Below are 15,376 nucleotides of genomic sequence, written 5' to 3'. Positions count from 1 at the left end.
CTAGCCTGTCTTCTAAACCAGTGCCTACGTGATCATTTTCTGTTTTCTATTTTTATTTCCACTTTGAATGATAGCCCTAGTTTTGCTCTTTCATTGCTTCTGCTCATTTGGCAGTGACACCTCATTCCTGTAACTTTCTTGGTCTCTGTGTGAGAAGGAAAGCTCACCTGTTAGCTGCAGTTGAGGAGCCTTCAGGAGGGAATCAGCAATGCTGTTGTAACTGTGGTGACCAAAGATGGCCCAACTTCCCTTTGATGTTTTTGAATTTGTGGACCATTGTAACTAGTATTATCAGTCTGTAAATCTTTGCTGCCAATGTCAGCTTTCCCTCAGGCCCTAGTTCTCCTGTCTTAGATGGTTTTAGCAGAGAAATAGATGGTACCTCTCCAATCAGATACCTGCTATAATTTTCTTCCATATCCACGTCTATTATATTAATAAGTATGTGATATTCCTCTGGCTAGAAAAATATAACTGGAATCCAAAGTTGTAAGCCTCACTTACAAGTTTCTCAGGAATAACTTGAATGATTAGGTGGCTATTTATACCATACTTTGAGAATTCAAGTAATTAGTTTTTGCTTATTGATAAGGAACAGGTTTCTGAATATTTACATCTTTTTATTATACATTTTACCATAAATTTATAATAAAAATTACTTAACTTCTGTTTAAATTTCTCCACAATTCTCAAGTTCTCAAAGCCATTTTCAGCAGATAACTTATGTACAGTATTTGTCTTTTTGTGACTGGCTTATTTCGCTTAGCATAATGTTCTCAAGGTTAATCTATATTGTACCATGTGATAGGATTTCCCCCTTTTTGAGGTTAAATAATATTCCATTATACATATAGATTACATTTTGTCTACCCATTCATCTGTAATGGATGTTTGGGTTGCTTCTATCTCTTGATTATTGTGAAAATGCTGCTGTAAACATGGGTGTGCAAATATATCTTCAAAATTCTACTTTCATTTCTTTTGGGTGTATACCCAGCAGCATATCTTGCTGGATCCTATGATAATTATATTTTCAGTTTTGCTGGATACCACCATACTGCCTTCCAGAATGGCTGCATTCTATGTGGAATTTTTACATCAAAATGAGTATCTGAAAATCTGTGACACAGAATAAATGCAGAGAGATGTCTGATTCTAAGATAAGAATTAACACGTAGGATGCATTCTTTTCAGGCATTGACCATTTCCTGTTTTCTGTGTATATGTCACCTTTCCCCAAAACAGACTGTAAGTTCCTTAAATGCAGAGGAAGGGCAAGAGAGCCAACACCTGCTGAATGACTGTAGTGTTGGTTTTATGCCAGGCTCTTCATAAATCCGTTCTTCCTCTTTTGGTGTTCTTTTACTCCCCAGTAACATTGGCAAAAACACAGTATAATCAAAATACATGGTTATTAAATAAATGAAAAAAGGTAGTGCCCTTCTCTTTCTTTTACCCCCTCCCCCCATTTTATTCTCTGTTTACCCTTTGTCCTTGAAAATCAACCATATAAACTGTGCATTTTCCTAGCTTTTTTTTGTCTAACAGTGAATAGGAACTTTCAAGAGTTAGTCTAGGGTAAAGTCTCTTCAATCTATAAATTGATGTTACCACTTCCCTTCTCTCTTCCACTGATGAATGATCAATGAGTCATGTAGTCTCTGGTGAGATTTTAGGAGCTGAGAGCCAGGCCTCTGTTAGGAAGGTTGTATTTTGAGATTTTCCTTGTTCATAGTTGGTGCTCCTCTATCCCCAAACAATAAAAATCTGTATTTCTGTTATGTGTTACTGAGGGTGAGGGGGATACAATAATTTTAAAATGACTTAATGCATGTAAAGTTTGTTTGGGCACAGAATTCCTTCATGCTTTGTTTTCGTAATACTGACCTGTCACTGATGGAAAGAGAAACCTCAGGGAGCAAATGATTTCAGGAGGGGCTTTCAGGAACTACTTTAAATTCTTACCCCTGACACTTAGAGAGAGGTGTTCATTTGTACCTGGGCTCCTCCATCTGTGCTCTCTAAGCTCCCTGGATGGGCTGAGGCACTTTGCATAAGATACAGGTACAGCCCGAACACAGAACCAGGAAGTGGGCTACCAGATTATGTGGTCATAATATTCTTTTTCAGAAATGATGGCATGTATTCCAAGAAAGAAGCTTTGAATTTTAGAATCAATTAGGCATTTTCATATTGTTCTGATCTTTTAAGTTTCCTGAAATAAAGAAATCCTTAGCCCCGCTCCCTCCGTACATCCCTGGCCCGTGTGCCTATCTGGAACACCAGAGAGCCATCTTTGCCATTGTCCCTAGGAACGTCCCAATCACAGGATGTGTGGAACCTGGTAATGCCATCCAGTACCTGAATGTCCAGGCTCTTGCACTTCCTGGTCATTAATTGTTGGTCTTTGGTGAACAGATGTATGTTATCATTCAAAATTTCACATTCATATTCTATATAAATTCTATGATAATTCTGTTTCAATAATTTTACAAGGATGTTCATTATAGCCTTGTTTATAAATGTAAAAATTTGGAAACAATTAAAGTTTCCATCAGTATGGAAGTGACTAAATAACTTTGGCACATCCAAACTATAAAATGCAATACACCAATACAAATAAATGGGAAGTATTTATGTGAACTCACTTGGAAAGATATATTTGATATATTGCTAAGTGAGTAAAGCAAGCTGCTGAACAGTAGTGTATTATCCCATTTGGGTTAAAAAGTATATATCGTATATGCTCTAAAACTATATTTTTACGTGCGTATTCACATAGATCTGGAGAAATTTTCAGTATTGCTTTTATGGAGTTAGATGAGGAAGTGGAGGACATAAGGGGAGCTGTCTCTTTTTACTTTGTATTTGTCTGTGTTCCATGAATACTGTAAAACAAGCGTGAGTTACTTTTTAATTAAGAAAAATCACAGTAATATAATTTCATGCTCTATAATCACAAACAGGTAACACTGATTTAACTAGAAGCTGAGAATATACTTACACTTGACTTTCAGGGAAAGTTCTGTAGGGTTTTACCCGTGCACCTCTATGGAATGAATCACAGTTTAGAAGTCAGATGTGGAGGAAAGATGGCATAAAACTGAACTTGTCTGCTTTCCCACCGCTACTTACTGACCTAATTCATCTCAAAAGTTCACAAACTTATGAAAATTTGGTAGAAAAACTCCTACTCCTCCTGCTGTATATCAGCTTAGCTGTCATTTGCCACTTCTTATCTCCACGTAAAATGTAAAATGCCCCCCAGCCAGCAGGTAATCCTTTGAGGTGTGATTTATTTAAGTTAAATGTGTTTATGGTAGTGATAATAGAAACCATGCTCCCTTCAAAGTCTTGTTTCCTCCGTTCTGACTCATCTGAGCCTGGATATGTGCTGCTTCTGATTTTACACCAGATGGAAGCATATTTTAAATATTCTGTTCGGGGGAGACCTCAGCATAATCAGATGAGGAAGGAGAGAAAAGATCCCAGGAGACCCCCATTCAGAGCGTGCTGATGAGCCCTATTTGCTGAGAACTCTGGAATTGAACTTTTAATAAGGGACTGGGGAAGAAGTCCAAAGAGATGCTGAGGAAGTTAGCAGGAGAGCATCAGTATAGTTCAAAAGCCTCGTGGAAGCTGGAGTAATGACAACGATGAAAAATAATCGTGGGAACTAGAACAACAGCATATTTTTTGAGCCATTTACCATGTGCTACGCATAACGCTACACAACACACCTTCATTACATTGTGCATAATGCTGGACGACATACCTTAATTATTTGTTTAATGTTCCTAGCACCATATGCCTCCTAAAGAACAAGGTGTAGGAGGCCATTTGCCTTCTGTTGCCGTGGTACTCTTACATTGGTCAGGTAACACGAGCCATGTAGAGGGTTTAGCATTTTCCCCATTAGCCCCTTTCCCTTCACTTTAGTCTTCTGTGCCCTGAAAAGGAAAAGTCTACCAAATTTCTGATAGATGTGTGTGGTGGGTGTGTGTGTTTGCTGCAGGAGACTTATGGTGAGCACTCAGTCATAAGGTATTACAAGTGTCCTCAGCTTCAGTCACACTGTGAGAGGTCCATCCTTATTCCTCTACCCCAAACCTCCTGGTTAACCAATCCTCCAACTTTTTTTTTCATTCTAAGTCTCTGATTATATAGACAAACCATTATCTTCTAATCATTGAATGGTATAGGTCTAACTCTCTAGACATCTCTCCTTCCAGACAGAGTGACAGCTGTTAATATCAAAGTTCTGCTGGTGGGATGATTTCCCTTCCCAACTACTTTTCATGGCCGTGCCTCAGTGGTGTTGTAACACCACGGTAGTCCACCGCTGGCTCATGTTAGTGTATTGCACAGAGCCATCTGTAAAGAAGGCTTTATTTTCTCTTCCCTAGTCCATTAGTCATTGGGAACCCCCCTCCCTGACCCTCACCAAACATGAAGTTATAGGTGTGGTTTGAGGTAGGAGAGGCACCAGAGGAAGAGTTAATACATCAGGAGTGCGAGCCTTCTGCCTGTGCACGTTGCTTCTGCCTTGAAGGGTCTGCATGAGCTTCATCTCCTATGTCTCACTTCCACTTGAAGCTGGGGAATTTTTAGACACTTCTATTTTTATGACTTAGTGAAAGATATTCACTCAGTTCATGATGAGTAGTTCAAGGTGCATGTTTTTAGCTTGCCCCACGAATAGACATTCAGTCTGTGCCAGGCCCAGTAACGAGCAAAACACTTATTTCTCAAAACAGCAAGTTAATTGCTAAAGATGGTGTGGATTTATCTTAGGGGGTTTGTATTAAGACTTACCTACGGGAGCATGCCACAAATTCTACACTGCGTCCTGATCTCCCACCGACACTTTGAATACAGTGAAATCCACAGAGTCATAAGGACTCTGCTTGCATCAAAGTCTGGGCCATCTGGAGAGCTTTCCCTTATTGTGAGCAGTTTTATGGATTATTTAGTATGTGGGCCAGAACAGCAGTCACCAATGTGGTGTATATTATCTCATCAATGTAGTGTATTGTACTTTTTGATTCCTCTTAGGAGGTACAAAATGTAGTAATTTTTATTCTAATTTGAAGGTATACCCTGATATGCCCTTAGACATCTGGAATCCCAGAAACTTCACTGAGGAAGCAGGGAACGACAATGTCTTGGAATTTATCTTCTTCCCCTGGGCAAGCGTGTGTCTTACCATGGAATCCAGCTACTTGTTTCTTAGGTCCTCTTGTCCTCAGTGTCGTGAACAGACCCACAGCTTGAAGTAGAGCCAGCCAGCTGAGCCAGGCTGAGTTCACCATCACACTGGTTCAGTACATCGATCTCTGTAGCTATGCAAGTCACCAAACAATCAAACCAGGAGTAAGTGGTAGAGTTGGGGTAGCCAGTTGCTAAATTTATCAGTGAACCAACCAGATACCTGAGGGAGTAGTTGAACAAGGAGTGATATAATCTGATGACATGTGCTTTAACGGAATTACAGGTTTTGAAAATAGAGGACAGTGGTCTGTAAGAGGCAATGGAGAGAATGGACAAGAATCTGAAAAGAAAAAAAACCATGTGTGTGTATGTATAACTGAATCGCTTTGCTGTATACCTGAAACTGACATTGTAAATCAACTGCACTTCAAACATTTTTTTTTAAAAAAGGAAAAATAAATTTTAAATTTCTGTTCTCTCTCCAATAAGATAATTAGTTTCAATATCATCCATGTGTATGATAATGAATGGGAAAATGACGAAAGAATGGAAGAGAATTAAGGATAAGAGAATACATATATGAGATGCTCCCTAACTTCTCCAGGTGGTAGTATCTGCTCTGTCCTCTCCCTTTTGATTGCGTTGGTGTATTTCTGCTCTGATATTTAGCATGAGGTCTCCTACTGGTTATAAGGGCCTTGAGGGTAGAACCATGACTTTTCATCCATTTATCTGCAGCGTTTTTTGCAGTCTTGGTGTAAGTAGACCATCAATAAATGTTACTCTACTGACTATCTCGTGAATGAAAAAAAAAAAAGGCAGTGGAGAGCGAGGAGGGTACCTACCCCTTCTCCAGGATCAGAAATATGTGAAGGACAGGTGTGCTGAGAGTTTTCAGAGGATTTTGAAGATGACAGATCACTCAGGGGTAATGAAGGAGGATCTAGAGAGTTTTCTGGTAGTGATTAAGTTGACAGGGAGGAAATAACAGGATGTAATTCGTTCTGAAGTTCTTTTAGGAGAAGGAACATGAGCTGTAATTGTTACCTCTTCTGGGCCTGTTAGTCAGTGCCGAGGGCAGAGTGTTGAAAGAGCTGGGCCAGAGCTAGTTGAGGTAGTGCCTTGTGGACTATGGTGAAGAATTTGGAATTTAAGTAATGGGAAGCTCTCAGAGGGTTTTAAGAAAGATAGTGACATGATATGATTTATATTTTTAAAAGATGAAGCCATGAGACATTGTTTTCCTGTCTGTCTCACTACAGTTTTTGTTGTTTTTGTTTTTTAACATTTTTTATTGATTTATAATCATTTTACAATGTTGTGTCAAATTCCAGTGTACAGCACAATTTTTCAGTTATACATGAACATATATATATTCATTGTCACATTTTTTTCTCTGTGAGCTACCATAAGATCTTGTGTATATTTCCCTGTGCTATACAGTATAATCTTGTTTATCTATTCTACAATTTTGAAATCCCAGTCTATCTCTTCCCACCCCCCGCCCCCTTGGCAACCACAAGTTTGTATTCTATGTCTGTGAGTCTATTTCTGTTTTGTATTTATGCTTTGTTTTGTTTTTTTTTAAGATTCCACATATGAGCGATCTCATATGTTATTTTTGCAGTTTTTGTTTTTAATTGAAGTATAGTTGATTTACAATGTTGTGTTAGTTTCAGGTGTACAACAAAGTGATTCAGTTATACATAATATATATCTATGTTCTTTTCAGATTCCTTTACATTATAGGTTATTAGAAGTTATTGAATATAACTTCTAATATAACTTCTAGTTATTGAATATAGTATAACCTGTGCTACACAGTAGGTCTTTGTTGTTTATATATTGTATATATAGTAGTGTGTATATGTAATCTCAAAATTAATTTATTGCTCCTCCCCCCACTGCTCTCCTCTTAGGTAACTATAAGTTTGTTTTCAGTGTCTTTGAGTCTATTCCTGTTTTGTAAATAAGGTCATTTGTATCATTTTTTTAAGGTTCCACCTATAACTGATATCATATGATTTCTCTTTCTCTCTCTGACTTAGACTTCACTTAATATGATAGTCTCTAGGTCCACCCATGTTGCTGCAAATGGCATTATTTCATTCTTTTTTATGGCTGAGTAGTTTGTATATATATGCCACATCTTCTTTGTCCAGTCATCTGTTGATGGACACTTAGGTTGCTTCCATGTCTTGGCTGTTGTAAATAGTGCTGCTGTCAACATTGGGGTTCATGTGTCTTTTTGAATTAGAGTTTCCTCTGGATATATGGCCAGGAGTGGGATTGCTGGATCATATGGTAAGTTTATTTTTAGTTTTCAAAGGGACCTCCATACTGTTCTTTATAGTGGCCACCCCAGTTTACATCCCCACCAACATTTCACTACAATTTTCATGGCGGTAATTTGCTCTGCCAAATTTCTTTAGCCAGTTTTGTTTACAGGACTTGGCTGTCATTTGGGAAAAAAAGGTAACATATCCTAGCCTATAAGGTGTTTTCATCTTTCGCTCACAAGTTCTCATGTTCTCTTTTCCTTCTATATGTGTGGGAAGATCACACTGCTTGGATCTTTTGCATTTGTTAACTCGTTTTGGCCAGTGGGTTTTAGGCGGAGCTTTTAAGTGCAGGTTTGAGACATTTCCTGTTTTGTGTGTTTCCTTCTGTGACCCTTGAAGCATCTGATGTGGGGATGGCAGCATTATAAGGTGATGTAGAAGTTACCATGTGGAGCAGAGTTGGCTGCTGACCCACATTGAACATAGTATGAGAGGTTATAAACTTTGGTTATTTAAGTCACTGAGATTTTTGAGGCTGTTTACTTCTATAGTACACTAGTACACTGCTTCTCTTGATTGCATTTTAATAGGAAGAAGACTCAAAAGAAAATAATTTAATTCCTAATAGTAGATCGTAGATATAAGGGATAGATTAACGGGGAACACACTTTTATAAAAGGGTATGTGCGTCTCCTAGACTTCTGAAAACATGCTTAGACAGCTTTTGTGAAAATCTGATTCTCCTTTTAATTTATTTACCTATAAATATCCCTGAGAAAAGGAGAAAAAAACTCTTAAAATAATGTTAAACAAGGTGACATTAACAGAGGATTTGTCTGTGGATATCTCTACAAAGAAATAACTATGTGGTTCAAAATAGGCTTTAAAGTGTTCAGGAGAGAAAGAATTTGGCCCTTTAAAAAACTAGTAGATGATAAAAAAGCTTATGAAAGCTTACTTGAATCCTATGTAATAAAGACATCATTTACTCATTTTTTTTAATTAATTGAGCATTTACTGAGTGCCTGTTATAGGCATGGCACAGTGTTATATGCCCTCAAGTCTAGGAACCAAAGCCATTGACCCATACTCTTGAAATTCCATCTTACCATTTCTAGCTTTTCAACTCCTAACCACCAGTATCCCACTGTGGTCTGACTTCTTCCTACCCCACCCCCAAGTTCCACATTTTCTGAAAATGGCTGTGATCAATAACAGTAGCCTAATTGTCAGTTCTCATGCTTTCATTCTTCATATTAATTGTTCTCTGCAGCATTTCACATTGCCAAATAACCTGTGTTTCTTGAGACATTCTCTTATGAATCCCACAGTTCTGTGGACTTTCTTATCTTCTGCCTCTTGTGCTCTTCAAATTATGAGAGGATGCTAAGAGTTTAATATTTGAACTTCTGTACTTGCTTCTGTTCGTGGCCTCCTCTGTTTCCACATCAGTTGCCATCTACATGGTAAGGATTTCTAAATTCACAGATCTTGTCCCAAATCCAAATGGCTTGACATTTTGAACATTTAATTTATTTAAAATAGGATTTAACTTAATTCAAAACTAAAACTTTTATCTCCACAAGTCTTTTCCTTCTCTGTTTTATTTAATTGAAATGAATGACAACATTTCCTCAATCTTGTTGGACTGAAAATTTGTGCTCCCACCACCAATATTCTTTCTACCTGTTTCTTTCTCTATTTTTGCTTGCTTGACCTATTCCTACTTGTCAAGACTCAATTTAAATGGCACCTGCTCTGAAAACTTTTTGACTCACTAACTCAGATTGAGCTGCTTTTTCATTAATAAAACCTAATCATTTCTTTATATGAACATTTAGGTTGTATTTTTTTAATTTCCAAATCTCTCTCACTGTCCTGGAGTTTAACTCTTTATTGGATATCTAGTAACTGGCAGAGAGTTTGGTACGTAGTAAGGATTCACCCATTAAGGTTTTAATTCTGAAATTCTTTAAAGTTTCATAAGCTTCTTGACTGTATCCTTGAAAGCTTGTTTTACCTGTTGGTTCCTTAGGGAATAAATGAAGGGGTTTAACAAAGGTGCAGCTGAAGTAATGAGTAGATCGGCTCCCTTGTTGAATGAATCCACTTCTTTTGCTGTGGGCTTAATGTAAATGAAGAAGCAGCTTCCATAAGAGAGAGAGATGACAATCAGGTGGGAAGAACAAGTGAAAAAGGCCTTTGTCCTTTGCTGACCAGAGGGGAGCTTCAGAACAGTCCTGATGATGAACGTGTGGGAGAGAATCACTAGCACCAGAGTGACCACCAGGGTCACTGAGGCCACAAGGAAGACAACCTTATCTATGAGGCTCGTGTCTGAACAGGAGAGTTCCCGAAGGGGCTCATTGTCACAGAAATAATGATTCAGCCTGTTGGAGGCACAGAAGTCCTGCTGACTCATCAGAGTGGTTGGTGGTATAATAACCACTAACCCAGCCAGCCAGGAGCAGAGAGCCAGCTGGGTGCAGGCTCTGCTGCTCATGGTGGTCGTGTAGTGCAGGGGCTTGCAGACGGCCACATAGCGGTCATAGGACATGGCGGCCAGAAGGTAAAACTCTGTTGACCCAAGGAATATGGCAAAGAAATACTGAGTGAAGCAGCCAGCAAAGCTGATGCTCTTGTTTCCTGTTGTGATGCTGATCAGGACCCTAAGAATGAAGATGTTTGTGAAGGTAATTTCTAAGAAGGAGAAGTTCCGGAGAAAGAAATACATGGGGGTCTGAAGGTGGGAGTCCAGCAAGGTGAGGATGAGGATCGTCAGATTTCCCATCATGCTGAGCAAATAGGCAAGGAACAGAAAGGTGAAAACCACCATCTGGAGTTCAGGGACATCTGTTAGACCCAGCAGGATGAACTCAGTCAATACGGTTTTATTTTGCATTGCTTAAAAAATTTTGAGTCTCAAGGTAAAATGGTAATAATAAAAGGTGAGAAAGGAAGAGGTATTCTGAAAGGGACATGAAATCTGAAGAGAACAAAAGGAGAGGGACCATGAATTTTTCCTCTGATGACATGACCCAGCCCAGCAGCCCATTTGAATGGTGTTGGGTTCTTGCCAGTCCTGTTTGCCCTATATAGAAAGTTCTTATTATGATTTCTCCAAATGTACTCTCCCCAGTGCCAATATGAAATAATCGCTTCGTAGATGATGTTTAAATAGTTTTTGAAAAGAGTTAATAAAGGAATGCCTGCAACAGCTGTCTCCTTCCAGAAGTTACTAATTTTCTTTCCCCTTTATTCACTTTCCTTACTTCTCACTGGTTCCACTTATTGCCCTGCTTCCTTTGCCTGCCTAACTCTTCTTAGATGAGCTCGTTTTCTTACGCTTCTCTGCCATTTTTGTTTTTATTTTTCATACAATCATATCAGCCTCTCATTTTCCTTCCTGTTCAACTCCCTCAATTCCCTCGATGCCAAGAGTACCAGCTCCTCACTTCTTCTTCAACAGACCCTCCTTCTCTGTCTGTTAGAATTCAAAGATTGTGTATTAGATTGAAAAGTCTTCTGTCCTTTGAACCATTCCATATACCTGTCTACAGTTCAGCAAATATTAGATTAGAATAAAAATCTCCATTTACACAAATGCATTCAGAATCTTTAGATCTAGAACTTTGCTTTCCTTTAAGGACAGGCAGATGCTATTACATTTCAAGGAAATTTTAGGAGCTTCAGAATATTTCAAGCAGGAGTTCTAAACTAGGGATCTGTTAATTCTAGATTGGATTTACCATGTCTATGAACCCACTAAAACATGTGTAAAACATTTTGGGTATATGGGTATAGAAATTTTACAGGAAAAGTATATAAAAACTATGATCCAGGGTTTTCTAAGGAGTCTTCACGTTTAAGCACTTCAAGAACATTTCAAGTCTCTACTGATTTGTGAGTTCATGTTGTTTAAGAATCACATTATATGAGAGCATCCTTGATGGCTTATTCAAGATTTTCTTTATGTATTGTTTTTACAAACATTTATAGGGCAGCTGCTTTCAAGCATTTTGACCATAATGTATTCTGCATTTTAAATCATTTTCTGGCAAACTTGTATATGTCTAACTTAAATAAAGGTTTTACAGAACACTCCTTATTACTGCATGTGGTACAACATAGTATTTTAAATTTTATTTTACTAAAATTTTTTTTTCAAATGCTGAATGCAACCCATTAAATTGATTCCATAAGCCACTAGTGGGGTGCAGTCCACAGTTGGAATCAGGGACCGGGAAAAGTTACACAGTGCTCTGGATGCCCTTGCACTCCTGGTTACCAACCTGAAATCTTCAGGGAAAGGTTGAATATTCACATCTGCATTGGTTTCAGGCTTCACGGCCACAGAGAGGTAAAATCAATGAAGCTGTAAAGAGGGAATATACCTCCTCATTTGACTATCCAAATGGCTATAGTGAGATTTTAGTCCTAAATATTCTTAGAGGTATATAAAAATTATAAGGCTATATTATTACAAAATAAAATAAAATGTATTGCATTTTCAATGTTATCTGCCACCAAGTCCTATCCAGCATTTCACAGAAGTTACAAAAACTTCCAGGGCTTCTCTTGGTAAGAAGTAGTCTTTTCCACTTCCTTACCAGTTTAGTGGGGATTTGCCCATTTCTGTTTTTCCACTCATTAAGACTGGGACTGCATCAGAGTTTTTGGATAGCCTGTCTTTTAAAAGTGGAGCCAGTATAAAGGTTAAAAGAAGGACTTTGAGGAGCAGAGTAGCCCTGGATTTTTCTGTTCTAGGAAGGATGATGTTAATGACCTCAGAAGGCAGAATATGAACTCCCTCTCCCACCTCAGCTGTCCTTTAACCAGAGTGACAAAGGTTATATTCACTCTATTGAGAGATTGCACTGGGGGAATCAATTGAGTGAGGAAGCACAAGTTGCCCTGGGGATTCTTGTTTGGAACAGGCTAATGAATGTCCTTTGTCAACAACTCTGGGAACAAATTTTAAATATATGGCTAAGCGATGAGATCCAGAGAGACTAGCTTGGAGTCGGGTGGGCGGTAGTCAGAGAGCAGGGAAGACTGTGGAGTGATGACATTTGCCTTTCCCTGTGGGTGGGCAGGGCTGGACTTGGCTGTAGACCAACAGCTTAGGTGGAACCGTTTGCAGGTCACAAATGTCCTGAAGAGTCCCATTTGATAAACATTGTTAGCCTGGTTGTAATTAGCCCATTTATAGACTACTGGCTGAAGACAGTGGGCAGTGATTTTCATTTTTCGAAGTGTGTGCATAAATGAAATATAGAACGTATAAAAGGGGAGTGCTCAGTTTGAGATGGGGGTGGGATCCCACTTGACTTGTGAGTCTCTTCTGAGAAAACACTTGCAAATTTCCAGCTTAAGGTAGTGAAGAACTTAAGATATGTATATATTACCTGGGAGGGCTAACCCTTTGCTACCCAAAGACATCTTCATAGCAGTTAATTTATCAGATTCATCACCTGTTTATCAACAGAATTCAAGCATCAGAAGAACCAGTGCTAGTGAGCAAAATGCCAGAGTTAGGAACAAAGTATCCACCGTACAAATATCTTATAAATGGCTTCCTTATACATGGTTGCATATAATTCTCATAGCAGTGGTGGGGCCCAGAAAATGAATGTGGTCTCACCAAATTTAACACAATAATCACCTCCACCTTGAGTGACACAAGAAGCTCCATCTCTCTGGTTCTCACTTTCCTCTTCTGTAAAATAGAGACCATGATGCCCTTCAAATAGGCTTATAATTGCTAAGTACCAGCTACACAGTACATGCCTCACAAACGTTTCCCACTTTCTTTTCTCCAATGAGGGAATTACTATACAACTGTATTTAGCAATTTTCAGTTGTTTCTTTCAAATGTGTTTACAGACAAGAAAGCTGAAGTTACCAGTGGAAACTGAGTCTGACAGATTGCGAATGCTCTATTTGGGTTAGAGTGAATCTCTTCTTTAGAAAGGGGAGGGAGAGGAAGTAAGTTGAGTGGCAGGTCATTGATGAGCCAGTCTAGGCTGCAAATTGGGCAGGCTTGGAATTTGGGAACAAAGATCAACATAAAATAAAACGAGAGCAAGAGGTGGAAATCTGCTTAGGAAGTGATTCATGGAGGAAATTATTTGATAATGAATTATTTGGAAAGGCTACACTTTTTTTTATGGCTACACTTCTTTTTTCTAAAAAATTTAATGCAATTTTAAATCTTAGTCCTTAAATTAAAAGAATTTATTTCCTCCCTGATCTTTATTATTTCTTTCCTTCTGCTGGCTCTAGGTTTTGTTTGTTCTTTTTCTAATTCTTTTAGGTGGTAGGTTAGATTGTTTAATTGAGATTGTTCTCGTTTTTTGAGGAAGGCCTGTACCACTATGAACTTCCCTCTTAGGACTTCTTTTACTGTATCCCACAGATTTTATGTAATTGTGTTTTCATTGTCATTTGTCTCAAGGTATTTTTTAATTTCTTCTTTGATTTCATCATTGACCCATTGGTTTTTTAGTAGCATGTTGTTTAGTCTCCATACAGTTGTTTTTCTCTCATTTTTCCCCCCAGTGGCTGATTTCTAGTTTTATGGCATTGTGGTCAGAAAAGATGCTTGAAATAATTTGTCCTCTTAAATTTGTAGAGGCTTCTTAATACAATTTTTTATAGATTACTTTCCATTTACAGTTATTACAAACTATTGGCTGTCTTCCCTGTGTTGCACAGTGCGTCCTTGAGCCTGTCTTACACCCAGTAGTTTGTACCTCCTGCTCCCCCACCCATACTCTGTCCCTCCCCCGCTTTCCTCGCTGGGAGCCACTAGTTTGTTCTTTGTGTCTGTGAGTCTGCTTCGTTTTTTGGTTATATTCTCTAGTTTGTTGTATGTTTTAGATTCCATGTAAAAGTGATACCATAGAGTATTTGTCTTTGTCTGACTTACTTCACTTAGCACAGTGTCCTCCAAGTCTATTTATGTTGCTACAAATGGCAGATTTTGTTCTTTTTTTGTGGCTGAGTAGTATGGAAAAGCTACGCTTCTTTCTAAAGTTTAGGAAGTACCTCGACTGCATGATAAGGAAATGACTGAGGTAACTGTGACTGATGGAAGACGGTTATTTTGGAAATGATGACTTTTTTCCAGGAAGCATTCTAATGTCAAAGTTTTTGCTTGCTGATTTTATAATTAGTATATTTATGATGAAGAAAGTAGAACTTAAATTTTGTGCATGAGATGCTATAATAAGAATTAGTAAACCTTTTGGTCATTTCTGATCTGATGTTGGAATATTTTAGTTCATAATGTTACTGTTTAAAGTATTTAAATCACTTGAGCTGATCATGATTAGTGCCTTGTATCTAAAGGGCAGATATTGATAGATAATAGGATAACACTTTCATTGATGAGTAAATATTTACTGAGTACTTACCCTGTGCAGGTACTGCTGTGGGCGCTGTGTATATGACTGTCAACAAAACCACTGAAGTCCTTGCCTAGACATGGCCTAGGGACAATAAACGAATGCACAGGTAAATGTAAAATAAGTGAGATGATGATAAATGTGACTATAAATAAAGCAAGGTGGGTTCCTGGTGGAGCGGTCCTTTTATCATTATATAAATGTCTCTTGCTTCCCGTTTGTAATTTTCTTTGCTTCTGTCTACTTTATCTAACACTAATGTAGCCTTATCTGCTTTTTTTCTTGATTTTTCATGGCATAGCTTTCTTTATCCTTTTACTTTCAACCTCGGTATGTTGTTGATTTTGAAGCAAATTTCTGATAATATCATATAGTTGGGTTGTTTTAAAAAATAAATTCACTCTGCCAATTTCTTCCTTGTAATTGATGTATTTAAACTATTTACATTTAAGATAATTATGTGTATAGATTTAT

The 15,376-nt window shown here is 38.1% G+C and overlaps 1 protein-coding gene and 1 long non-coding RNA gene across 2 annotated transcripts in view; one reads left to right on the top strand and one right to left on the bottom strand.

The window, feature by feature from the left end:
• The window catches only part of LOC141579354 (uncharacterized), a 60,556-nt gene that overhangs the window by 27,206 nt on the left and 17,974 nt on the right, over positions 1-15,376 (top strand). Inside the window, exon 2 of the long non-coding RNA XR_012510548.1 lies at positions 14,921-15,011. This is a non-coding gene — a long non-coding RNA (uncharacterized LOC141579354). The remainder of the gene's footprint in view (positions 1-14,920; positions 15,012-15,376) is intronic.
• LOC141579501 (olfactory receptor 2AP1-like) lies at positions 6,693-11,527 on the bottom strand. The gene has a single exon (XM_074375918.1). The coding sequence runs from the start codon at positions 10,393-10,395 to the stop codon at positions 9,466-9,468; it is 930 nt and encodes a 309-aa protein (XP_074232019.1). The 5' UTR covers positions 10,396-11,527; the 3' UTR covers positions 6,693-9,465.

This window comes from Camelus bactrianus, chromosome 12 (assembly GCF_048773025.1).
Source record: "Camelus bactrianus isolate YW-2024 breed Bactrian camel chromosome 12, ASM4877302v1, whole genome shotgun sequence".
NCBI lineage: Eukaryota > Metazoa > Chordata > Mammalia > Artiodactyla > Camelidae > Camelus > Camelus bactrianus.
This window is presented reverse-complemented; position numbering and strand designations above follow the sequence as displayed.

Coding starts and splice junctions, on each gene's coding strand:
- LOC141579501 (XM_074375918.1), bottom strand. CDS start 10,395: ATGCAAAATAAAACCGTATTGACTGAGTTCATCCTGCTGGGTCTAACA.